Here is a 26,934-nt window from a genome sequence, read left to right as displayed (position 1 = left end):
TCTCCTACTGCCCAGGCTCCAAGAATGGCAAACCCGACGCCCTGTCCAGGATGTTCTCTTCCCGCCAGGAGGAGTCCAAAATGCCCGAAACCATCCTCCCTCCATGCTGCCTGGTGGGGACCGCCATACTTGAGGTTGAGACCCTAGTGCAGAAGGCCCTGGAGCAGGACCTCGCAGAAGGTAACTCCGACATTCCATGTAATCATCTGTTCCCTGTCCTGTGTGAACTCAGGTGCTGCAGTGGGGTCATGGCTCCAAGCTGGCCTGTCATCCGGGAGCTGCCCGAACCCTGGCACTCATCCAACAGTGCTTCTGGTGGCCATCCATCAAGGAAGACCTCCAGGAGTTCGTGGCACCCTGCGACACATGCTCCCGGAACAAGACAGCCAATCGTACCCCTGCTGGCTTGCTAAGACCCCTCCCGACTCCACATTGACCTTGGTCTCACATTGCCCTGGACTTCATCACAGGACTCCCCAACTCAGGTGGCAACACATGCATCCTCACTGACCGTTTCTCCAAGACTGTTCATTTCATCCCTCTGCCCAAGCTCCCCTCAGCCAAAGAAACCGCTGAACTACTCATCCAGCACATTTTCCATCTACATGGACTGCCCACTGACATCGTTTCTGACCGGGGTCCTCAGTTCACTGCACAATTCTGGAGGGCCTTCTGCAAACTCTTCGGGGCCACCTGTAGTCTCTCCTCAGGCTTCCACCCACAAACCAACGGCCAGGCAGAATGGGCGAACCAAGTTTTGGAGGTAGCATTCGGGTGCATGGCATCCAGGGATACCAGTTCTTGGAGTAAGTATCTACCTTGGATCAAATATGCTCATAACACTCTCTCCCTTCCTCTGCAACAGGTCTCTCTCTATTCCAGTGCTCCCTTGGTTACCAATCACCACTGTTCCCCAGCCAAGAGGAGGTGGTCACTGTACCCTCAGCCCAGCTCTTTAGACATCACTGCAGGAGGACGTGGGCATTGGCCCGGAGAAGACTCATTCACTCCGCCCTCACATCCAAGAGGCAGGCCGACAAACGCCGCTCCAAGGCACCCACCTACCAGGTAGGACAACAAGTCATGTTCTCCACGCGCCACCTGCTACATAGAACCGTCTCCTGCAAGCTAGCACCCAGGTTCCTTGGACCCTTTCTCTTCAAGAAGGTAATCAACCCCTGTTCCATTAGACTGGCATTACCACTCACCATGTGACATGTTCACCCCACCTTTCACGTATCACAGCTCAAATCCCTCCTCCCAGGCTCATCAATGGCAGCGAGGCCTACACGGTCACAAAACTGCTGAAGTGCCTGGAGGCACTCGTTGAAGAGGGGGTACTGTCATGCTCCGCCCCAGACTTCCACTCCGGAGGTTACTTATCTCCCAGGTCAGCGGTAATCCGGATCCGGGATGGGAATTCCATCTTGCCTGCATTTCACTTTCTGGTTTTCCTGCTGTGTATATAAACACCGTTCTCAGACAGGGACTTCACTAGAACATCTTGTCAGTTTTTTCTCGCCATTTCTGTGCCCTTTATGCTTTCATGGCTTTTTGCCCTCTAGCTTGCTTGTTTCCACAGTTTCTGTTCTAACGTTTTGTCTTTCATGTTTTTTTGTGCTAGTGGTGTTTTTTTTGTCCTGCCTGCCTCGTTTTTTGTCTCAGTTTTTTGTCTGGACTATTTTTTTCATGTCTTTTGCACTAGCGTTTTTGTCATTGCCCACCTTGGGGGTTTTTTTGTCTTTTTTTTTCCTGGACTACTTTGCTATTTGTTTTTTCTAAACTGTTTGCTTACCCTTTTTGCCACTTCCTCTCCCTGGATTAAATCTCATTATTGGATTACTGTCTGTGTTCTGCTTCTGGATCCTAATCTCATCACACCTCCATCACCCCTAACATTTTTATTGACTTGTACAGATCTGACTACCTTTTTTTTTCCTCCCTTAATACTGTTTGTATGAATACACCAACTGGATTGTGTGCTTCAGTTTCATCAGAGGTGGATAGTAACGAAGTACATTTACTTGAGTTCTGTACTTAAGTACACTTTTTGAGTATCTGTACTTTACTTGAGTATTTTTTAACTTATGACTTTAACTTCACTATATTTGAAAGACAAATATTGTACTTTTTACTCCACTACCTTTCTGTCAAGGTCCTTGTTACTCATTACTATGAAGCAGCTTTAAAAGTGGATGTTCTTTTCTTTTCTAAAATGTGATTGTTTTTTTCCACAGGTGACACTGAGAGCCGATCAGTAATCACTAGGGTCACGTCATGTCCATAGACTGGATAAAATCAGGTTCAGTGATTTTTTTTTTTTCCTCAGCAGCGTTATTTAACATGATCAGTTGATGGCAGAATGGAAGGAGGCGGTTCTTCTGGAGAACACACGCACTCATGGCTTTATCTAGAACCCATGTTTCAGTTTTCTGAAAGTTTTAAAGATACATTTCGTTTTAAATGTTTGCTTTGTTTGTCGAAAACAAACCACATCACAGCCTACAAAAACTTGCCGTCTGACCTCCGGAAGCATATTGAGGGATATAAATGTTTTATTCCAAGAGAAAGCCTGCAACAAAGTTGTCTGTGCTTTTAGAGCTAGTGATAACGTTGCAATAGTTATGCAGTCTGGTTAGTCAAATGACTTTCTGTGGATTTTCTCGCCAAGTCGCCATCGCCTTGTCCACGGCTAACGTTAACACATAGCTAGTTAACTTGGACACTGTTAGTTAGCATGTAAAAAACAGTTACGCTAACATGAGTAACTTATCTGAAGTCCTTTCAGAAATGTTTTAGCATAATCTTGCCAAATAAACAGAATGTAGAAGTCTTTCTTTTCTAGTAGCGTTAGCTACCCAGTATGATTTTGAGTTTGAAAAGACTTTGCTAGCATGTCAGGTGGAGTTTCACTGACTAGCAAGCTTAACGTTAAACCACTGTGATGCACAGCATGTACTCATTTTATGAATTCACATTTCTGTCTTTGGTAGCGGCATTAGGTTTTGTAAGCGTTGTGGCAATAATACAACAATGCATTGACAGAAAATGTACTTTTAATACTTAAGTATTTTTAAAAGCAAGTACTTCAGTACTTTAACTTAAGTAAAAATTTGACTGGACGACTTTCACTTGTATCGGAGTCACATTTGACCAGCGGGATCTGTACTTTTACTTCAGTAATGAAATTGGGTTCTTTGTCCATCTCTGAATTTCACTGTACGGTGTAGTGACAATAAAGGAATCTTGAAAAAACGGGGGGGTCCCCAGTAACATCCTTATCTGTGTTATGGATTAAATGTTTTGAGAAAGACCTTGTGTTGTGAGAAACCAGAGTGTGAATGAAAGTGGTTTTTTTTTGTTTTTTTTTTTGGGGGGGGGGGGGGGGGGGGTTGAGCATGGAGGGAAGAGAGAGAGAATCTGGGGCAGAGAGTCTCGTTGAAACTCATTTCTTTCTTTCATTCATCAAGAAAACTCGTATAAATCTAACATGAACCCAACATTAACCTGTGAGGTGGGAGAAATGGCTGCAGGTACAAGTAAAAGGATTTTTTTTTTTTTAACATCAGATCAACAGATCCAATTTGTGAAGTAATGTCGGAGTCAGTACAGACAGGAGCAAGTGGTCAGAGAGGCAAATCAAAGCCAGACAAGATTCAGAAATGTTCACAGCAACCAAAAGATGCAGGTAAGGCTCAGTACGTCAGGAGATGCGGCTATAATGTGTGCTTTATATAGTGTGTGTTGAGTCCAGGTGTGCTTGCTCAGGTGAGCTGGAGTGTGAGTGGCAGGAGTTTGAGTCCTTGGTGGCCATGAGTTTAAGTCACAATGTCTCATGGGAGTTGATGTTGGGCACCGATTCCAGCGTTAATGTGAGACAACCAAACATTTAGAGAAAATCCTGTGTTATATCTTTTCTAATTAGGGACAGGCATCAACAAATTCATAATTGCAGCCCATCCAGAAGCTTATAGTTTGAGTTTTGAAGATGGAAAAAAAACTTAATCTGATTTTGATTAAAAATAAAATGTGGCAGTTTCCAGTCTAATAGTGTGATTTTATAAGGTTTATCAAGGAAATTGAAATGTATATCATAACACATGCATGTATACACTCACGGCCACTTTATTAGGAACACCCACCTATCCACCTGCTATTTTCTGCAGTTCTCTAATCAGCCGGTCCCTTGACAGTAGCACAATGCATCAAATCACACAGATACAAATTAAGAGCTTCAGTTAATGTTCACAATGTTCAAACATCAGAATGGGAAAAATTGTGATCTCAAAGTGTGACTTTCTTTCTTTCACTGTGGTATGGGTGTTGGTTTGAGCCAGATGAGTATTTTTGGTTTGAGTATTTCAGAAACTGCTGATCTCCTCCTGGGGTTTTCACACACAACAGTCTGTAGAATTTAAACAGAATGGTTCAGAAAACAAAAAAACATCAAGTGAGTGAGCGACAGTTCTGTGGGTGGAAACAAATGCCTTGTTGATAAGAGAGATCAGAGGAAAACGGCCAGACTGGTTCGAGGTTTTTTTGCCAGGAAAGATATAGTAACTCATTGTGGCAGTGGGGGCGTGGTCTAGCATCGGTCTGTAACAGGAGGGCGGAGTCAGGGAAGGTAAGTGGCAGAATCACTACACCTGTTGTTAATTAATGTGTTTGTGTGTCTTCCCAGTGACCACGCCCTATTTAAGGGGAGAGAGCGAGAGCAGAGGGAGCTCTCTCCACAACCCGATGGCTGATGTGTGTACATGTGTCTGAGTGTGTGGGAATAGAGATAAAAGCTGAATAAAAAAAAGTGTTTTGTGAAATCAGTTCTGTCCTGCCGTCCTTCTGTGCTCCACCCACCTACACAAACTGCTACAGTGGTACCGAAACCCGGGATGAGCACAGAAGACAACAGCCCCATGGAGTCCTCCACCTTCGCCGACCGCCGGCTGGCCTACGCGGACCTTCGCCGGGCCGTCCTCCAGCGGGTGGGACACACCCCGGAGCAACAACATCAGCGTTTCCACGCTCTGCGCTTGGAGGAAGTCGGCCGGCCGTTCGCGTTTGGCCAGCAACTCCGGGACGCCTGCTGGCGGTGGTTGAGGGCCGACAGCTGCGATGCCGAGGGACTCATCGACCAGGTGGTACTGGAACAGTTCGTCGCGCGTTTACCAGCGGGAACCGCAGAGTGGGTCCAGTGCCACCGCCCGGCGTCGCTGGATCAGGCAATTGAGCTGGAGGAGGATCATCTGGCGGCTGTCCCGACGGCAGGACAGCAGACGACCCCTTCTCTTTTCTCTCTCTCTCTCTCTCTCTCTCTCTCTCTCTCTCTCTCTCCCCTCCTCCTGTGTGTTCTCCTCGCCCCATTCCCCCACCACGGAGGCGGGGGCCGGCGCCACCTCAGCCGGCCCGCCGCACCCGCGGTGCCCTTCCGTGTCTCCCTTCTGTGTCTGTCTCTCCCCCCCCTCAGGTGAGTGAGCGCCAGAGCACTAGTGCAGAGAGGAAGCCCAGGCCGGTTTGCTGGCGCTGCGGGGAACCGGGCCACCTCCAACAGCAGTGCTCGGTAATGGATGTGGGCGCGGTGGTTCGGATCCCCAACGCGCCAGGAGCCGCCCTCGATCAGGCCGGAGCGTATCGCATACCGGTGAGTATCCAAGGGGATACATATCAGGCGTTGGTGGATTCTGGCTGTAATCAGACCTCAATCCACCAAAGCCTGGTGCAAGATGAAGCATTGGGGGGAGCACAATTGGTGAAGGTGTTGTGTGTGCACGGGGATGTTCACAACTACCCTTTAGTGTCAGTCCACATTTTTTTCCAAGGGGAAAAATTTATAGTGAAGGCGGCGGATAATCCTCGCCTTACCCACTCTTTAATTTTGGGGACTGATTGGCCAGGATTTCGGGATTTAATGACACACTTAGTAAAGAGTGGGTCCTGCCATTTGACAGGGGGAGGTCCCGGTGTCGCTTTGGCGGGAGCAGCTGTCACAGAGCCGTCTACGTCATCTCCGCGTCAGGGTGAGGAGCCGCCGGCTCCTCCTCTCTCTGTTGGGGAATCCCTTGCGGATTTCCCATTAGAGCAGTCACGAGACGAGACTCTGTGGCATGTGTTTGACCAAGTGAGAGTAATCGATGGTCAAACGCTCCAGCCGAACGCCACCCCGTCCTTCCCCTACTTCGCGATTATGAAGGATAGATTATACCGAGTGACGCAGGACACTCAAACTAAAGAGCGAGTCACGCAGCTTTTAATTCCGAAGAGCCGCCGGGAATTGGTATTCCAGGCGGCTCACTTTAATCCCATGGCTGGACACTTGGGGCAGGATAAAACACTAGCCCGAATAATGGCCCGATTCTATTGGCCGGGGATTCGCAGCGATGTCCGTAGGTGGTGTACGGCATGCCGCGAATGCCAGTTAGTAAATCCAGCGGCCATTCCAAAAGCGCCTTTGCGCCCTCTACCGTTAATCGAGACCCCGTTCAAAAGAATTGAGATGGATCTCGTCGGGCCATTAGATCGGTCAACACGAGGGTACCACTTTATATTAGTTCTAGTGAACTATGCAATGCGATACCCGGAAGCAGTGCCTCTTCGCAATATCTCAGCACGCAGTATTGCGGAGGCGCTCTTCCGCGTCATCTCCCGAGTTGGAATCCTGAAAGAGATTCTGACTGATCAAGGCACCTTGTTTATGTCACGAACACTGAACGAACTGTATGGGTTATTAGGTATTAAGCCGATCCGCACCAGCGTGTATCACCCACAAACGGACGGTTTAATCGCACCCTTAAAAGCATAATTAAAAAATTTGTAAGTGAGGACGCGAGTAACTGGGATAAATGGCTCGAACCCTTGCTCTTTGCAGTGCGAGAGGTCCCCCAAGCCTCCACGGGGTTCTCCCCATTTGAATTATTATATGGGCGTAAGCCGCGCGGCATTTTAGATGTGCTGTGAGAAAATTGGGAGGAGGGACCTTCACCAAGCAAAAATGAAATTCAATACGTTATTGACCTGTGCACAAAACTCCACACACTCACACACCTAACCCAGGAGAATTTGCGGCAGGCCCAAGAATGGCAAACCCGCCTGTACGACAAGGGTACGCACCTTAGAGAGTTCGCACCGGGAGAGAAAGTACTCGTACTGTTGCCCACATCGAGCTCTAAATTAGTCGCCAAGTGGCAAGGACCCTTTGATGTCACATGGCGAGTCAGGGACGTCGACTATGAGGTGAAGCGAACAGACAGGGGTGGGGTGCTACAGATTTACCACCTCAACCTACTCAAACTCTGGAACGAGGAGGTCCCCGTGGCGTTGGTGTCAGTGGTTCCGGAGAAGGCGGAGCTGGGGCCGGAGGTTCAAAAAGGAACATTAGCATCACATCCCTCTCCGGTCCCCTGTGGAGACCACCTCTCCCCGACCCAACTCGCGGAGGTTGCCCAGTTGCAGACCGAGTTTTCGGACGTGTTCTCGCCCCTGCCCGGCCGCACTAACCTCATAGAGCACCACATTGAGACGCCCCCGGGGGTGGTAGTGCGTAGCTGCCCGTACAGGTTACCCGAACACAAGAAAAAGGTGGTTCGGGAAGAACTCGAGGCCATGCTCGAAATGGGCATCGTCGAGGAGTCCCACAGTGACTGGAGCAGCCCGGTGGTCTTGGTACCCAAGGCCGACGGGTCGGTCTGGTTCTGTGTAGACTATAAAAAAGTCAACGCGGTGTCTAAATTCGATGCATACCCAATGCCTCGTATTGATGAGTTGCTAGATCGGCTAGGCACGGCTCGTTTTTACTCGACACTGGATTTAACAAAGGGTTATTGGCAGATCCCTTTGACTCCATTATCCAGGGAAAAACGGCCTTTTCCACACCGTTCAGCTTACACCAATTCATCGATATCATTATTTATAGTAATGACTGGCCGCGGCACCTACAACACCTGAGGGCCGTCCTTAGGTCGCTGAGGCAGGCAGGTCTCACAGCCAACCCAAAGAAGTGTGCGATTGGGCGGGTGGAAGTACGGTATCTGGGCTTCCACTTGGGCAATGGGCAGGTGCGTCCCCAAATTAACAAGACCTCAGCGATTGCGGCCTGCCCGAGGCCCAAGACCAAAAAGGGGGTGAGACAGTTCCTGGGGCTGGCTGGCTATTATCGTAGGTTTATACCTAATTATTCGGACATCACCAGCCCACTGACTGATCTGACTAAAAAGGGGGCACCAGATCCGGTCCAGTGGACGGAGCAATGCCAGCGGGCTTTTTCTAAGGTAAAGGCTGCACTGTGTGGGGGGCCACGTTTACACTCCCCTGACTTTTCTCTCCCTTTTATGTTGCAGACGGATGCGTCGGACAGAGGGCTGGGGGCCGTTTTGTCCCAGCAGGTGGAGGGGGAGGATCGCCCAGTCTTATACATTAGTCGGAAGCTGTCGGTGCGTGAGGGGCACTACAGTACCATCGAGAAGGAGTGCCTGGCGATCAAGTGGGCGGTCCTCGCCCTCCGGTACTACCTGCTGGGACGCCCTTTCACCCTCTGTTCGGACCACGCGGCCCTCCAGTGGCTCCACTGCATGAAGGATGCCAATGCACGGATCACCTGTTGGTATCTGGCACTCCAACCCTTTAATTTCAAGGTGATCCACAGGCCGGGGGCGCAGATGGTCGTGGCGGACTTCCTCTCCCGTCGGGGGGGGGGGGTCGGCTGCGGGCCAGACGGCTGCCCGGCCTGAGTCGGGCGGTGGGGGTATGTGGCAGCGGGGGTGTGGTCTAGCATCGGTCTGTGACAGGAGGGCGGAGTCAGGGAAGGTAAGTGGCAGAATCACTACACCTGTTGTTAATTAATGTGTTTGTGTGTCTTCCCAGTGACCGCGCCCTATTTAAGGGGAGAGAGCGAGAGCAGAGGGAGCTCTCTCCACAACCAGACGGCTGATGTGTGTACGTGTGTCTGAGTGTGTGGGAATAGAGATAAAAACTGAAAAGCTGAATAAAAAAAAAAAAAAGAGTTTTGTGAAATCAGTTCTGTCCTGCCGTCCTTCTGTGCTCCACCCACCTACACGAACTGCTACACTCATATAATCAATCACTCTTTACAACTGTGGTGAGCAGAAAAGCATTTCGGCATGCAACAGCAGAACACACTGGGTTCCACTCCTGCAACCAAGAACAGGAATCTTAGAATCAACAACAAGTTCCTATTAAAGTGGCCAATGAGTGTGTTATCAGGAAACAAGCACATGATGTGAGCATAAAGCCTTCTTTACAGCTGCTAAAGAGTGGACAAAAAGTGAATAAAACATTTTTCTGTTGATATTTGATATGTTTATTACTACAGTGTAAGAGAACATTTTAAAAATAGTAGAAAATGTAATAGATTACGCATGCTATTAACTATTATTCTATCCACATTCACTGGATATGAGCAATCGCCTGCTCTGATTGGCTACTCTACTATTAGGCTATCAGCTCATATACTGTGAGTAGAGAAAAACAAAATGGCGGAGCATGTTGCTGAACCAACCGAGGATGAAATAAAAATTCTACTCAAAAACAAAACCACAAAAAATTTAAAAAAAAGCAACAAAATATGGAATGAAGGTATTTGATGGTAAGAACAGATCTTTATTTTTCAAGAATTATCACATTTTTGAGAAATTGCTCCTGTCATTTCACTGGTTTGTTTACATTCTAAGTGGAAATGATTTTGTCAGACGTTTTGTATAAAGTTTTTATTTATCGAATTTGCAAAAAATAAAAATGCTGTTTCTCAAAATCCAGTGAATGTGGATAGAATAAAACAGTTATTCCACTCAATCTCATCATACATGGCTTATAGACAACTCGGTGCTATGCACCTCGTCAGCTATCAGCTCATGTATGACTTGATTTCGTGGAATAACTTAAATATATCATCTGCAACATTACAAACAAATTAAGAAAATATTTTAATTTAATTTTAAAACTTAAAATCAGTTACATTTATTTGTGTTTTGCTTTTAACAACAAAGCAACTTTTACAGAAATCTGGATGTAGATTCAGGTCCCGAATCTGACAATTATCCAGAGGTGATAAGGAAGGAAAAACTTTGAGACAAGATGAGGAAGGAAGAAACCTTGACAGGAAACAGAATTAAAGACGAAACCAAGGATCCTCTTTTGGGTCACATTGGATCGTGGGATTATAAAGCATTAGAGAGAAAAGGCATGGAGTTTTATGTGTGCTGTAATGATATGCAGAAGGAAAGTGAAATATCTCCTGTAGCAGGAATGCGAGTCGTATGCGTAGAAAGCTCTAAGATGAAGAAGCAGGAGTAGAGCATTGAGAACTAATCAAGTGTAACAGATCACGACGCATTGGGGCAGCAGGAGTGTGTGTAAAATATCCTCTTCACCAGCAGGTGTCGTCATCGTGCACTCAGAATTGAGCTTCGAGGAGCAAATAGTGGTTGCATAATTGAAGCTACCTGAGTCAGGTAAATGCCTCAAGGTGATCAGTTTATTTTCACAGTACTGTATATAACAGATGGGTCATCCTTCGGCTCAATGTGGACATGCCTGCAATCACATACAAACCCATTTATGAGCCATGGAGCATGCACACATGGAACCCTGTTACAACTTTTACAACGAGATCACACTGAACAGCATTCTGACTTTAAATAAAAACAAAGTATAGTCTATAATGACTAGCATCTTCAAATGAAAAAGATAAACTTGAATGTGCAAAACACCTGAAGTAAAAATCAATGATGGTGAAGAGACAGAACTCAAAGACGCAACAAGCTCGAAATTTATTGGATATTTGAGGTGGCACAGAGAACAGCAAGATGGCTTCTTATAATAACTAACAAGCTCGCTGTTAGCTGAGACTCTTCCAGTTCATTGTAATCTCTACCACAACATATGTAGCAGACACATGGAAAAGCACTTCTAACATTGACAAACAACTAGATGCATTTCAACAAAGGTGCTTACGAAAGATACTTGGTGTCAAATGGCACACGGGCGCAGATAGAGGGTGGGACGGGTGGGATTCGTCCCACCCAGATTTAAATTCACCTCGTTCGGTCCCCCCCACTTATAGGGAGGAAAAAACGTCTTTGCTGTCTTTCTTTGCATAAGGAAAACCTCACGGAAAAATCAAAAGACTAATTACCATTCGGTTTATTGAGGTGCACAGCAGTACATACATAGTTGCAACAACTCACATAAAACAAAACAAAGACTGATATTCGGTTGGTTGAGCTGCGCAGACTGCACAGGTTGCGAGCTCGAGCTTGGTTGCTATGGTTACCCACAATAAGTTTGACAGGCATATCGGGGACAGCTCCTAGTTCAGGACCCAACACGGCATGATGAAGGGTGCCAAACCGAAAAGGCAGAAAACGATTGCATCGTTTTTTCAAAAAACGACTGTAAGTAAACTGTGCCTTACTTTATCATATCACCTTGCAATTTTTTGATAGTCTGTTCAAAGTAATGTCGTAGTGAAAGTAAAATCATACGGAGTAGAGATGCCTTTCTGGTAGCCTCCTTCTTTCGGTGGTAGCCTGTAGATACAGTGCTCAGAAGGCAGTTTTAACGTTTAATCTGGCGTTCCCTGCCATAATTTCAGCGAGCATATTGTTTCATAAGGAAACTTTGCGAAGAGTTGTTGACTGACTGCCGCTCACGCAACACACAGGCATAGTTAGAAAGTCAGGATGCACTGGTTTACACTTTACACACACACACGTAGCCCAGCCTCTCGCTATGTATATTCCTCGCACAACACATGGTGGGGGTGGGGTTGGTTTGCTGGCAGCTTTGTCCCCCCCAGTTCAAAAAACGTATCTGCGCCCCTGAAATGGCAGGACAGAGTAACCAACAATGAGATTCTAAAAAGAGCCAATACCACCAGGCTTAACAACATCATCAAAAGCCGAAGACTGCAGCTGACTGGCCACATCCTCTGAATGCCTGATAACATCCCAGCAAAAACTACAATTGACTGGATACCTGCTGGATGGAAAAGATGGCATGGGAGACCAAAAAAGACATGGAGAGCAACTGTAATGGAAGATCTATGACAGTGTGGTACAAACTGGTATCAAGCTCCCACCTTGGCCAAAGACAAAGAGAAATGGAAGAAGATGGTGGTGCGTTGCTGTCAGGGTGGAGGTCCAAAGTAGCAAGGTAAGGTAGCTGTTAGCTAAGCTGTAGTTAGCTAGTATGAATCAAAATCCCTAATATTATTAATATTGGGTCTTATACGGGTGTAACAATCCAGTGATTTGGATCGAATCATTGATTTAAGAGACAGTGATTGAAACAATCATAAATTGGTCACTGTCAAAAAAGGACAAGGACCTGGTGTATAAAAAACAGTTCATATTGTGAAAGTGATGTGTAAATAATTAAACAGGCTAGTAGCATGATTTATCCACAACTCTGATACTTTTAAAATAGTCCTTTTATAATAGTTCTTGATATGATCATCATTCACAAATCAACAGTAGGCCTACCTCCGAGTCTGAACATACGAATTGAGGTGTTGTGGTCTTATTAATATTGCAAATTGACACTCGACTGATCCTACAAGTTAAATAAGCAGGGTTTAGTCCCAATTCTAAATCATCAGGGTATTTTAAATTTCATCTCATCTCATTATCTCTAGCCGCTTTATCCTGTTCTACAGGGTCGCAGGCAAGCTGGAGCCTATCCCAGCTGACTACGGGTGAAAGGCGGGGTACGTCAGAAAAAAATGCCCCTGCTTTGATGAAAGAGGAACTCGCAAACAGTCAATTGGAATCTGCCACAATCTACCGTATACAGCATCGGTTCTTACCCATTGTTCAGTTTGGTGTCTTTGACATGTACAGATGCATAGGTCACTTCCCCCTCCTGCAACACTTCTTCATTGGGCTGAGGAACCTGCTTTACCTGTGGCGACTCAAATTACCATTTTAGTAAAATATATACACACACATACATGACAAAGTGTGTAAATGGAATTCAAACAAGTATTTCTCACACAGCAAAAAAATACGCTTGTTTCAGATTTAAATTGTGGATTGTTTAATAATAATAATAATAATAATAATAATAATACACACATCACAAAGAGCATAATCATACAAAGTATAAACATTAGTGCTTGTGTGCTCACATCCACCTCATTCAGCTCAATGTTTAACTAGAAGGGCACTCAGAGAGCGCCGACTTTCGCCAAGGACAATAGTCTGCTCTTCCATGATATGCAAATCTGCAACCATAACACTTAATCTATCTGGATCTATTTACAAAACTAATAGAAACAGTAAGACAGGTTGAAACCCCTGTCCCCAAGTGCTCGAGGATGAGTGCTTTCTGTATTACGGTTAAGCAATTTGCCTTTGTGTATATCTCAAAGGATTACTGGTACCTGTGAATGTAGATTGTGATATAGTTATCATATTTCTACATTGGTTATGTTTTTTTCACTATTCAACTTTACTGCTATCTACTGGATTGTTAAATGTCGAGCAAATGCCATGTCGCAACATTATCAAAGTGAAATTAATTACATGGATCTGCTCTATGGCTTGGATCTGCTCTAAAATGTAATGGGTTCTTATTTGGCCCATGCTACACCTTTCCACCAAAGTTTGTGGAAATCAGGCTGGTAGGTTTTGCACAATCCTGCTTACAGATAGACAGGCAAACAAACCTCACTAAAAAAAAAAACCTTCTTGGTGGAGGTAATGATCACATAGAATCAGGAACGCTAAAGCATGGGGAATGCTAATGGGGTGGTCATTTCTGAAGTAATGAAGCCTAGCAGAGGATGGTGAAGTGGGAAGGTTCATGGCAGCTGATCTGATTTCTCCAAAAATGGTAACAGTAAGAGGGTGCCTTTTTTAACATATTGTTTGACCAAGGAATGGTTGTTGTTGGTTTTTTTTTAGCTCATCTGACCAACAGGTGATGAGTTTATGCCATCATGTGTTGTCTGCCGTCCATCCGGCGTCGTCCACATTTCACAAAAATCGCTTCTTCTCTCTCAATTCTTCACCGATTTTTATTCTTTTTGGCAGGAAGGTAGGTCTGCCTGGGGTGCATATAGTTTCTACCCAATTTTCCATAATTGCAATTAATAATGAAGATATTAAGTAATTAAGCCCTAACGAGCAGTTTCCACACAAATCGTGTCTTCTCCCTCAATTCTTCACCAATTTTGATTCTTTCTGGCATGAAGGTAGGGGAACCTAGGGTGCATATAACTTCTACCCAGATTTACTTCATTACAATTATTAATGAAGTTATGGACTAATTAAGCCTTTATGAGCAGTTCAACAAAAATCGCTCCTTCTTGGTCAATTCCTTGCTGTTTTGGATTCTTTCTGGTAAATAGGTCGGTATTCCTAGGGTGGATATCGCTTCTATATATAGCTTGTATATAGTGTATATAGCTTGCAACATTTATTGCGCAAGGTGGGCCACTTTAAATCGTTCCTTCTGGACTAGATGGGGCCGGAGTGAGCTATACCGTTATTGTCAGTCTCGATTTTTTTCTCCTGATGTTCTTTGAGTTGATGTTACTTGAATGAATGAATTGCCCATGGCAACTGTTGAATTCCTGTTTTTTCACATAACCGTCAGATATTGTGTTCCAGTCGAACATCGGCTTTGGCTTTAGAAAAAAATGCCAATTGGTCATTTTCAGTCCCTCTTATGTTGGAGGGTCGTTCAGACTTATAATTATGATGGGGTTTGGTTATGATGATTTCAGAATGCACTCTTTACTATGGAGAACTTAGTGTCATCTATTAACTGTGTCATACCTGTGTTTGCTCTCCAACTTTTCCGCGTTTGTCTTCTGGAGCATCGTCCTTCCTCCTAGCAGAAGGAGAAAAATGACACATTAAGTTAGGTATCAGACCAGCCTGTGGATGGTGAAATCAGTAAACTTCAAAGGAGAAGAATAGAAAACTGGTCATGCTCTCTGGGCATTACTGACATTACTTTCTCATGTCTGTCAATCACTGCAACACTGGGCAAGTAATCCTGGGAATCTATGCACTCATGTATGTGGAAGAGGGCAGACAGCACTGTGTTATAATGCTCTGTGATGTAGCATGAGCAGAAGTTCAGAAACATGCAACTGCAGACGAGATGCAAGGCCACTGTCTTGGTTAGACTCTGATCTATAACAATTAGATACTCATTGCACTGACCAACACACAGTACAATAGAAAAGTCCAAGGAGCTCAGTGCAGATCTGAGAAAGAGGATCATAGATTTACACACTCAGAAATGTCTCTTGGAGCTGTTTCTAAACAACTGCATCAGTTCAAACAAGTGTATGTAAGTATAAGTTACTGAGAGGTCTAGCCACTTTGCTAAGCCACTGTGCTGGAAGAAGACCCAAACTGTCCCCCTCAGCTGAGAGAAAATTGGTTCAGATGGTCAGGAACAACCCAGGAACCACCAAGGCACAGGCCTGCCATGAACTGGAAGCTGCTGGAACACTGTCTACAGCCAAGTGAGTTTTACATCACTATGGAACACCTTCTACCATTGACGCCCTGCCAATCTCCTCAGGACAACTGCAAACATCCATGAAGGCATGCTGTATTTTTAATAATAATAATAATAATAATAATAAGTAGTAGTAGTAGTAGTAGTAGTAGTGATGCATTTCTGAACCTTCAAGGGCCCTCAGTGTCATCGTATTTGTATGGAAACATGCAGAATTTTACCTTCTGTTGAAGATCATAGCTCCTAAGATGATTAAGATGATAAAAATCACTCCAGCTATCACCAAAGCAATGATCCAGATCAACTTATCTGGATTTTCACCTGCTGAAAAGAAAACAAGAAAAAACAAGTGAACACAAGTCACCTGTTACAGGAGTGTAAGGGCACATGCTAATCAACTTCTTCATTTCCTTCAGTAATCATTCAAGACATTCAGGAATGTTGTGAGCAGATGGACCCACCTTCGACGTGAAGGCTGATCATTTTAGATCCCGATGTCACGTTGGTTTTCCAAGTGCAGGTGTAATTCCCAGAATCCCTCACGGTTAGAGCAGGAAAGTGAAGAACGGGTCCTGATTCAGGTAAGAGCTTGTTGTTCTTAGACCACATGAACTGTGAGGAACTGTGTGTGCAGTTCACATCACACGTCAGATTTAACGAGTCTCCTTGTTTAAGGGTCCCGTTTCCACTGAGCCTGATTAGTGACACCTTTAAATCTTTTCCAGAGAGCAGGAAAGACTCCACGTCAGAGAATCAGGACTAAGAGGGTGTTAATAATTATAATCCAGTCAAGTCCTAAAATCTGAGTTTGAGTTTTTGAGTCAGGAACACATTGTTATTTAATGTGCTTTGTGAGGGGTTTTTTTTGGCAATAAATTATATTTCTTTCAAAATATCCCATCATTTTTATTAATAAACGTTGTACATTTAACAGTTATTCCACAAAATCAAGTCGTACATGAGCTGATAGTCGATGAGGCACGTAGCACCGAGTTGTCTATAAGCCATGTACGATGAGATTGAGTGGAATAACTTTTATTCTATCTACATTCACTGGATTTTGAGAAACAGAGCATTTTTATTTTTTGAAAATTCCATAAATAAAAATTTTATACAAAATGTCTGACAAAATAATTTCCGCTTAAAATGTAAACAAACCGGCGAAATGACAGGAGCAATTTGTGAAAAATGTGATTAGAATAATTTTTGAAAACTAAAAAAAAGATACATTCTTACCATCAAATACTTTTATTCTATATTCTGTTGCTTTTTTTATGGGGGGGGGGGGGGGGAGTTTTCTTCTTCAGGTTTTTTTGGCAGTTAGCAAACCAATTTAAAGGTGCATTACTGCCACCGACTGGGCTGGAGTGTGAAACAGGCGATGGGGGGGGAATTATTTTAGCTATTTCTGTTTCTTTTAAATACTTGATAATAGGGAGGGAAAGTAATCTCATCGCCCCCTACTGGATGCGTTCCAACCTCTATGGCAAAATGAATGGGAATATCTTTTCAAAAAATTACATTTCAGGTTACACTTCAAAGTCAAGACAATGGCTTCCATATGTTGTGCATGTCGGGCAGCTCTATCGATCCTGATGATCATACTTTATTTTTTCCACCGATTTGAATTGTTTTGAATGTTTTTTAATAAGTTGATCAAAGACTACACGGACCCGACGTCGCGTATGTGACGTCACCGCAAGTCTAGCGCTTTTCCAAATCTGTAGCAGGTAGCGGCCGGTGAGTAACCTACATCAACATGCCGATTTGTATAGCGTGGTTGGCGGAGTATTTCTGTACCAATAAGAAATGCATCCCTCGTGGGGATAACCATTACAGATCAGGGCATGTAGTCAACTGCCGCTATTCACAGGGAGAGCTGTCAGCACTCGTAAGGGCTAAGCCTACTGCTGACGTAATATGAGCGACTCTGACTAGACGGTTTGGTTGTAGTCCGTTTCTGACAGGTTAGGCGCAATTTCAATCTTTTAAAGGTCCCATGGCATGAAATTTTCACTTTCTGAGGTTTTTAACGTTAAAATGAGTTCCTCTGACCTTCTTAAGTCACCCCAGTGGCTAGAAATTTCATAATGTGTAAACCAAACTATGCCCAACATTTGAGAATGGCGTGTCAAAACGGCGCATTGATAAGCTTTTCCCTTTACTACATCAGCAAGGGAGATGATCCCCACGCCGCCCCTCTGGATTCCCACCCACTGTATGGATTGCCCCGCCCAGTTGTAGTGAGGAGACCATAGAGGACACAACATGGCACCACCTAAGCGAGCGAAACATGGAAATTGCGCTGTACATGGATGTGACAACACAGAAAAGAGTCTGTTTTTACTGCCGACGGGAGAGCCCCTGAAGACGCAGTGGCTTAATTTTATTTACTTCAATAATACGCCGTCGAGTCTACCTAAGACGGTGTATGTTTGTCGGAAGCATTTTCCTGAGGAATGTTTCCACAACTTGGGACAGTACAGGGCAGGTTTTGCACATCAACTGTCACTGAAGCCTGGGTCCGTACCAAGCATCCCTGCCGCATCAGCCACAAACACCGAACAAGTAAGTGTATAACTGGTCATTTTGCAGTGTTTTAAAATCGGTGCGTTAGCCTAGCAATGGCTACATTAGCTGTGCAGCTAACCGCTTCCTGCAGTTAGCCAGGTAATCTGCGCTACAAAACTAAAGAGCATGCAGCATGCTCTGTTAAACTGAGTTTAGTCTGGAAATTGACTGTAACTTATGAGCTTATGTTTGACTATTGCTCCGCAGTGCATGTCTTCTGTTGGATAAGCGATATGTTGCTGTAGTTGCTGCTTCTATCATCTTTGGTTATGGAGTGCGTGTTCAAGCCTAGGGTATTATACGTTCGTAAACTACCACTCCGAACACTCTCACTCTCTGTTCTCTGTGTCACGTTGAGTTTACGAAAGGAGTCCGAGGGAGAACGGGGTTTTGTCTTAGCAGCGTGGCTACAGGTGCTGATAGCAGCGAGTATGTGTGTGCGCAGCTTGGTCAAGCCCCTCCCCCCATGGCCCGCCCCCACCCTCTACCCTTCCCCGCCTCCTGCTTCTCATTAGCAAAATGACGCACTGGGAAAAGCGCTGAAATGGGGCTTTCTCCCAGGAGGCTATATTTACGTGCCGAGGGTTCATTTCGAGAAAGGCTGCAGATATAACATCCGGAAGCCTCCACGAGCCCGTTTAAAGCATCAACAAACCACCATGCCATGGGACCTTTAAAAGACAGCGAAATTTCACCTGATACTTTCACAGTTAGTAGATAATCCCAACATATACAACATATTTTTTGGGGGTGTACAAGTTCTACGTCATAACTTCGTGGGATTTTTTTTAAAAATTGGGTCTATGGGATTTTCAATAGTATGGCTCTTGGCTTAGGAATGCTACCACTAGGATCACTGTGTTTCACTTTCCCTCCCTTGGGGTTTTGTTTTCGAGTAGAGTTTTTATTTCATCCTCAGTTGGTTCAGCAACATGCTCCGCCATTTTGCTTTTCTCTACTCATGGTATATGAGCTGATAGCCTAGTAGTAGAGTAACCAATCAGAGCGCACGATAGCTCATATCCAGTGAATGTGGATAGAATAAAATGTCTTATACCACAGCGCGTTTGAATTTTGGATTGTGATTAATCAGAAGGTGTCGATCAGTTTCCTGTAACAGAAGCTCTGACAGTTGTTCAGCTGCAAATCACAGGTTTATATTAATGTGCTCGTGCTGTTATGAGAACATAATCAACATCACATCAGGCCTTGGATTATCACACTACCAGGTCACTGATTATTTTTCAGTAACAGCATGCCACATCATGTTCTATCCTTACTTTTTCATTTATTAGCAGATGAAAATATTTTAATAATATAACATTTTTTGATGAGTGGTAGAATAAAAACACTCCTTCGCAGTGGAATCTTATGGAAAGTTCATTATGAACATAAAGTATATTTTATTTTTTATGTATAGCATTTACCTGCAACTTGTAGAGTCGCTCCAGGAACACCTGTCCATCTGTCAGTAGGATTAGCAGTTATAAATCTGAATCTGTACTCTCCATAATAATTAAACTGTACATTGTGGATTAATAAAGTGCAGTCTGATTTGTTGTCTCCAGCGTACTCAAAGTCTGAGCTGGTGTTTGATGAGCTGTCATAAACATACGGAGGGTCCCTACAAACACCTGTGTTTGAGTTCATTGAGCACCAAAGCATTTGTGTCACCTGAGTATTTGGCTGTGAATAATAATAATAATAACAGGGAATGGAGACACTGAATCCTCTCACAGCACAGATCGGACCAGCGGGATATTTCACACCCCAATCACTGTTCTGAGTGAGAACACCTGCAAAATAAAAGTATACATAACACAGTCAAGACATAAAAAGGTAAAATGTTAAAAACAATACAGTATTTCTCTTTCAAGCTCTACACTGGAGAGGAAGCATGTCCAGATCCTATCAAAAATTTTAGACATTTCTTCAAACAGACACAGTGCTGACATGTCAGATTTAACGAGTTTCCTTGTTTAAGGGTCCCGTTTCCACTGAGCCTGATTTATGACACCTTTAAATCTTTTCCAGAGAGCAGGAAAGACTCCACGTCAGTGAATCAGGACTGAGAGGGTGCTAATATTTATAATATAGTTGCATATGGGACGGCCTTGGGCTGAGGTGCCCTTGAACGAGGCGCCGAACTCCCAACTGCTCCCCGGGCGCTGTTAGCATGGCTGCCCACTGCTCTGTGTGTGTGTGTGCGCTCATTGCTCATGTGTGTGTTCACTGCTTCAGATGGGTTAAATGCAGAGAGGAAATTTCACAAGTGTGAGATGAATAAAGTTGTGCCTGCTTGCTTGCACAATAAAATCTACCAGCAAGAACTTGTTTTTATGTGCTTTTTTATTATTACATTTCTTCAATAAGATTCCATGTTTTTTCTTTGTTTTGTTTTTACTATAATATCTCATCTCATCTCATTATCTCTAGCCGCTTTATCCTTCTACAGGGTCGCAGGCAAGCTGGATCCTATCCCAGCTGACTACGGGCGAAAGGCGGGGTACACCCTGGACAAGTCGCCAGGTCATCACAGGGCTGACACATAGACACAGACAACCATTCACACTCACATTCACACCTACGCTCAATTTAGAGTCACCAGTTAACCTAACCTGCATGTCTTTGGACTGTGGGGGAAACCGGAGCACCCGGAGGAAACCCACGCGGACACGGGGAGAACATGCAAACTCCGCACAGAAAAGCCCTCGCCGGCCACGGGGCTCGAACCCGGACCTTCTTGCTGTGAGGCGACAGCGCTAACCACTACACCACCGTGCCGCCCTTTACTATAATATGTTTTATTAAATGCTCTTAAATTCTGGATTGTGATTGGTCCGAGACCAGTGATTAATTTTCTCTGACAGTAGTGAAGCTGCACCTCACTGTTTTATCTGAAAGCTCTGGTTAAATTGTTATTGCTTGTTTTATGTGAGGAGATGTTTATTTAACATTTATAAACCTTTGTGGTTTCTCAGTAACATTACGAACTGTGTTAACTTTTTTTTTAGATTAATTTAATTAATTTTAAAGGAGGGGAAAAAAGAGAAGCTGGTGACAGAACAACTGTTTATAGCTGCTACAGCATACATAAGAGCAGGAACTGACTTGTTTCACAGATGTTCTACTACATTAAATATAACTTGTGTATAAATCAGAAAAAATAGTTATTCCTAAATAAATTTTAGGGAAAAAAACCCTGCAATTGTGGGATGTAATGAACATGTTTGAATCCTGACTTCGGTATACAGGAGGCCTGAGCTAACACTGAGCCACAACTAACAGAGACAGAACCCAAGTGCAGAGCAGCTAATAAGGAGGATGAGCAGAAAACACCAAAAAATGAAATAAACGAGACCGTCAATGATGGCATAGCTCACTCCGGCCCCATCTAGTCCAAAAGGAATGATCTAAAGTGGGCCACCTTACACAATAAATGTTGCAAGCTATATACACTATATACAAGCTTTATATAGAAGTGATATCCACCCTAGGAATACCGACGTATTTACCAGAAAGAATCCAAAACAGTGAGGAACTGACTGAGAAGTAGCAATTTTTGTTGAACTGTTCGTTAAGGCTTAATTAGTCCATAACTTCATTAATAATTGTAATTATGCAAATCTGGGTAGAGGTTATATGCACCCTAGTTACCCCTGCCTTCATACCAGAAAGAATTAAAATTGGTGAAGAATTGAGGGAGAAGAAGCGATTTGTGTGGAAACTGCACGTTACGGTTTAATTACTCCATATCTTCATTATTAATTGCAATTATGCAAATTAGGGTAGAGGTTATACAGTATGCACCCCAGACAGACCTACCTTCCTGCCAAAAAGAATAAAAATCAGTGAAGACTTGAGAGAGAAGAAGAGATTTTCACGAACTGTGGATGACGCCGGACGACACATGATGGCATAAACTCATCACCCGTCGGCTGGATGAGCTAATAATGGGCTCACTGAGCTGGTTATGGAACTGAAAAATCTCATCTCATCTCATTATCTCTAGCCGCTTTATCCTGTTCTACAGGGTCGCAGGCAAGCTGGAGCCTATCCCAGCTGACTACGGGCGAAAGGCAGGGTTCACCCTGGGCAAGTCGCCAGGTCATCACAGGGCTGACACATAGACACAGACAACCATTCACACTCACATTCACACCTACGCTCAATTTAGAGTCACCAGTTAACCTAACCTGCATGTCTTTGGACTGTGGGGGAAACCGGAGCACCCGGAGGAAACCCACGCGGACATGGGGAGAACATGCAAACGCCACACAGAAAGGCCCTCGCCGGCCACGGGGCTCAAACCCGGACCTTCTTGCTGTGAGGCGACAGCGCTAACCACTACACCACCGTGCCACCCCAACTGAAAAATCACTCTCCCAAAATACACAAAATTACCCAGAGTTGAGTTTAAAAAAAATCATAATTACTGGGTTAGAAAGTAAGCTTGATACCAGTGCGCCATGAGGAGGACTGGCACTCGCCCTACGGCAAACCAAAACAAAGAAACCCAGATGAACTAGGGAGAACAGGAAAAAAGGAGATACGGTACTAAAGATATAAACTAAGGACCGTCAGGAGAGAAATCTCTGACTGCTCGCTGTAGAGCGCTAACCAGGAAACAAAAGGCTTCTGCCCCAACAAGAGAGTACAGCACCAAAATCTGGCAAATTGCTGCGATATAAGAGGAATATTATTATTTTTGTTATTATTATGAGTCTCATCAGGTATCTTGCCTTTCTGTAGCTAATGTCGGGGGGTTGCCACTCCTACCCATCCCTTACAACCCCAGTGACTGGGAGGAAATGACAGTACCTGGAGGAAACCCATGCAGATATGGGGAGAACATGCACAGAAAGGTCCCAGTCAGCCATGATGTTTGAACCTGGAAACTTCTGGCTGTGAAGCAACAGTGCTAACCACCGCACCACCATGCCCTCCATGTTGGGTTAATCACTTCAATTTAGGCTGTATCACACCACTGGGTCTTTGATTATTTTCCTGTAACAGTATACCCCACCTGTAGTGGTTAGCGCTATCGCCTCACAGCAAGAAGGTCCTGGGTTCGAGCCCCGGGGCTGGCGAGGGCCTTTCTGTGTGGAGTTTGCATGTTCTCCCCGTGTCCGCGTGGGTTTCCTCCGGGTGCTCCGGTTTCCCCCACAGTCCAAAGACATGCAGGTTAGGTTAACTGGTGACTCTAAATTGACCGTAGGTGTGAATGTGAGTGTGAATGGTTGTCTGTGTCTATGTGTCAGCCCTGTGATGACCTGGCGACTTGTCCAGGGTGTACCCCGCCTTTCGCCCGTAGTCAGCTGGGATAGGCTCCAGCTTGCCTGCGACCCTGTAGAAGGATAAAGCGGCTAGAGATAATGAGATGAGATGAGTATACCCCACCATGTTCTGCTTCATAGCTACAGTACTTACTATGTTATTAATAGATGGATGCATTTTTTTGATAAATGATAGAATAAAAAGCAATTGGAAATGGAAAGCTCATAATGCACATAAAGAATATTTTACTTCAGCTTTGTTTAACTGTAGCATTTACCTTTACCTGAAACTTCTAGAACTACTCCAGGATGACCAGTTCGTTTGACTTCATCCTCATTAGTTATACACTCACTAAGAGCTTTATTAGGAACACTACACAATACTAATACAGAATAGCGCCTTCCTCTTTGGTTCTTCCTGTGAAATTCATGATCCATGTTGACATGAATGCCTTGTGAAATTCTTGCAGATTTTCCAGGTGTACTTTCATGCTCCAAATCTCCTGTTCTACCACATCCCAAGGGTGTTCTATTGGATTCAGATCTGATGACTCAAGTCAAGTCAAGTTTATTTTTATAGCGCTTTTAACAACAGACATTGTCGCAAAGCAGCTTAACAGAATTGTAGTGACTTTAAACATGAGCTAATTTTGAAGGCCACTGAACTCACTGTCATGTTCATGAAAGCAGTCTGAGATGACTTTTGTTTTGTGTAAATGCATGGCGCATTATGATGCTGGAAGTAGCCACTAGAAGGTTGTCGATTGTGGCCATGAAGGGATGCACATGATCAGCAATGATACTCAAATACACTGTGGCATTCAAGCCATGATTGACAAGCCCAAAGTGTACCAAGAAAACATTCCCCACACCATTACACCACCTCCACCAGCCTGGACTGTTGACACAAAGCAGGTTGGGTCCATGGATTCTTGCTGTTGGTGCCAAATCATGACCCTACCCTCCCATCTCAGCAGAAATTAAGATTCATCAGTCCAAGCTACATTTTTCCAGTCTTCAACTGTCCAGTTTTGGTGATCCTGTGCCCACTGTAGCCTCAGGTTCCTGTTCTTGGTTAAAAAGAAGTGGAACCTGATGTGGTCTTCTGCATTCTAAGATTCTTTTCTTCCCATCACAGCTGTATAGAGTGGCTATCTGAATTACTGTAGCCTTTCTATCAACTCAAACCAGTCTGGGCATTCTCCATTTTTTTTCAGCAGAACAACTGCTCACTGGGTGTTTTTTATTTATGGCACCATTCTGAGTAAACTCTCGAGACTATTGTGCATAAAAACCCCAGGAGATCAACAGTTATAGAAATACTCAAACCAGCTTGTCTGGCACCAACAACTGTCAAAGTCCCTCCCATGTCAGGACCTGGTCTTCCCAGGCAGTCTCCCATCCCAGTACTAACCAGGCCCTTAAGGCGCATTGAGTGGCACCAATCTCCATGTCTATAGCCCTCGGCCTCTTGCCTATACAGCTAGGGTTACAGTGGGGGGCTGGTCCTCTGGTAACCATGATAGTTTCACTCCCCACTCACATCTATGTTGCAACATGCCTTGCCAGTACCATTTTTGGGATGGTCTTTGGTATGACCCGACTGTGAGTAGAACTCGCAATCTCCTGGTCAAGAGGCAGACATGCTAACCACTAGGCCAGCTCATGGTCATCAACAATCGTGCCACAGTCAAAATCACCAACGTCATACAACCCCGATTCCAAAAAAGTTGGGACAAAGTACAAATTGTAAATAAAAATAGAATGCAATGATGTGGAAGTTTCAAAATTCCATATTTTATTCAGAATAGAACATAGATGACATATCAAATGTTTAAACTGAGAAAATGTATAATTTAAAGAGAAAAATTAGGTGATTTTAAATTTCATGACAACACCACATCTCAAAAAAGTTGGGACAAGGCCATGTTTACCACTGTGAGACATCCCCTTTTCTCTTTACAACAGTCTGTAAACGTCTGGGGACTGAGGAGACAAGTTGCTCAAGTTTAGGGATAGGAATGTTAACCCATTCTTGTCTAATGTAGGATTCTAGTTGCTCAACTGTCTTAGGTCTTTTTTGTCGTATCTTCCGTTTTATGATGCGCCAAATGTTTTCTATGGGTGAAAGATCTGGACTGCAGGCTGGCCAGTTCAGTACCCGGACCCTTCTTCTACGCAGCCATGATGCTGTAATTGATGCAGTATGTGGTTTGGCATTGTCATGTTGGAAAATGCAAGGTCTTCCCTGAAAGAGACGTCGTCTGGATGGGAGCATATGTTGCTCTAGAACCTGGATATACCTTTCAGCATTGATGGTGTCTTTCCAGATGTGTAAGCTGCCCATGCCACACGCAGTAATGCAACCCCATACCATCAGAGATGCAGGCTTCTGAACTGAGCGCCGATAACAACTTGGGTCGTCCTTCTCCTCTTTAGTCCGAATGACACGGCGTCCCTGATTTCCATAAAGAACTTCAAATTTTGATTCGTCTGACCACAGAACAGTTTTCCACTTTGCCACAGTCCATTTTAAATGAGCCTTGGCCCAGAGAAGACGTCTGCGCTTCTGGATCATGTTTAGATACGGCTTCTTCTTTGAACTATAGAGTTTTAGCTGGCAACGGCGGATGGCACGGTGAATTGTGTTCACAGATAATGTTCTCTGGAAATATTCCTGAGCCCATTTTGTGATTTCCAATACAGAAGCATGCCTGTATGTGATGCAGTGCCGTCTAAGGGCCCGAAGATCACAGGCACCCAGTATGGTTTTCCGGCCTTGACCCTTATGCACAGAGATTCTTCCAGATTCTCTGAATCTTTTGATGATATTAGGCACTGTAGATGATGATATGTTCAAACTCTTTGCAATTTTACACTGTCGAACTCCTTTCTGATATTGCTCCACTATTTGTCGGTGCAGAATTAGGGGGATTGGTGATCCTCTTCCCATCTTTACTTCTGAGAGCCGCTGCCACTCCAAGATGCTCTTTTTATACCCAGTCATGTTAATGACCTATTGCCAATTGACCTAATGAGTTGCAATTTGGTCCTCCAGCTGTTCCTTTTTTGTACCTTTAACTTTTCCAGCCTCTTATTGTCCCTGTCCCAACTTTTCTGAGATGTGTTGCTGTCATGAAATTTCAAATGAGCCAATATTTGGCATGAAATTTCAAAATGTCTCACTTTCGACATTTGATATGTTGTCTATGTTCTATTGTGAATACAATATCAGTTTTTGAGATTTGTAAATTATTGCATTCCGTTTTTATTTACAATTTGTACTTTGTTCCAACTTTTTTGGAATCGGGGTTGTAGTTTTTCCCCATTCTGATGGTTGATATGAACAGCTGAGTCCAAAGCTGCTAGCCGTCTCTGCATGATTTTACGCATTGCACTGTTGCCACTCAATTAGCTGATGAGGTAATTGCATGAATGAATAGATGCACATGTGTTCCTAATAAAGTGCTCAGTGAGTGTAAGAATGAATTTGTACTCTCTGGAATAATTGAACTGTACATTTTGGATTAATCAAGTGCAGTTTGATGTGTCATCTTCAACGTACTCAAAGTCTGTGTGATTGTTGTTTGATGTGCTGTTA

The 26,934-nt window shown here is 44.2% G+C and overlaps 1 protein-coding gene across 1 annotated transcript in view; it reads right to left on the bottom strand.

The window, feature by feature from the left end:
• Positions 1-9,286: 9,286 nt before the first annotated feature.
• The window catches only part of LOC132867508 (uncharacterized), an 18,492-nt gene continuing 844 nt past the window's right edge, over positions 9,287-26,934 (bottom strand). The window contains exons 2-7 of the mRNA XM_060900464.1: positions 19,485-19,853; positions 15,948-16,202; positions 15,708-15,807; positions 14,790-14,844; positions 12,815-12,918; positions 9,287-10,542 (exon numbers count right to left, since the gene is read on the bottom strand). Of these exons, the coding sequence (XP_060756447.1) occupies positions 10,479-10,542; positions 12,815-12,918; positions 14,790-14,844; positions 15,708-15,807; positions 15,948-16,202; positions 19,485-19,853 (947 nt within the window). The 3' untranslated portion in view covers positions 9,287-10,478. The remainder of the gene's footprint in view (positions 10,543-12,814; positions 12,919-14,789; positions 14,845-15,707; positions 15,808-15,947; positions 16,203-19,484; positions 19,854-26,934) is intronic.

Source organism: Neoarius graeffei, chromosome 19 (assembly GCF_027579695.1).
Source record: "Neoarius graeffei isolate fNeoGra1 chromosome 19, fNeoGra1.pri, whole genome shotgun sequence".
Classification (NCBI taxonomy): Eukaryota; Metazoa; Chordata; class Actinopteri; order Siluriformes; family Ariidae; genus Neoarius; species Neoarius graeffei.
The sequence above is the reverse complement of the archived record's forward strand: the minus strand, read 5'-3'. Positions and strand labels throughout refer to the sequence as shown.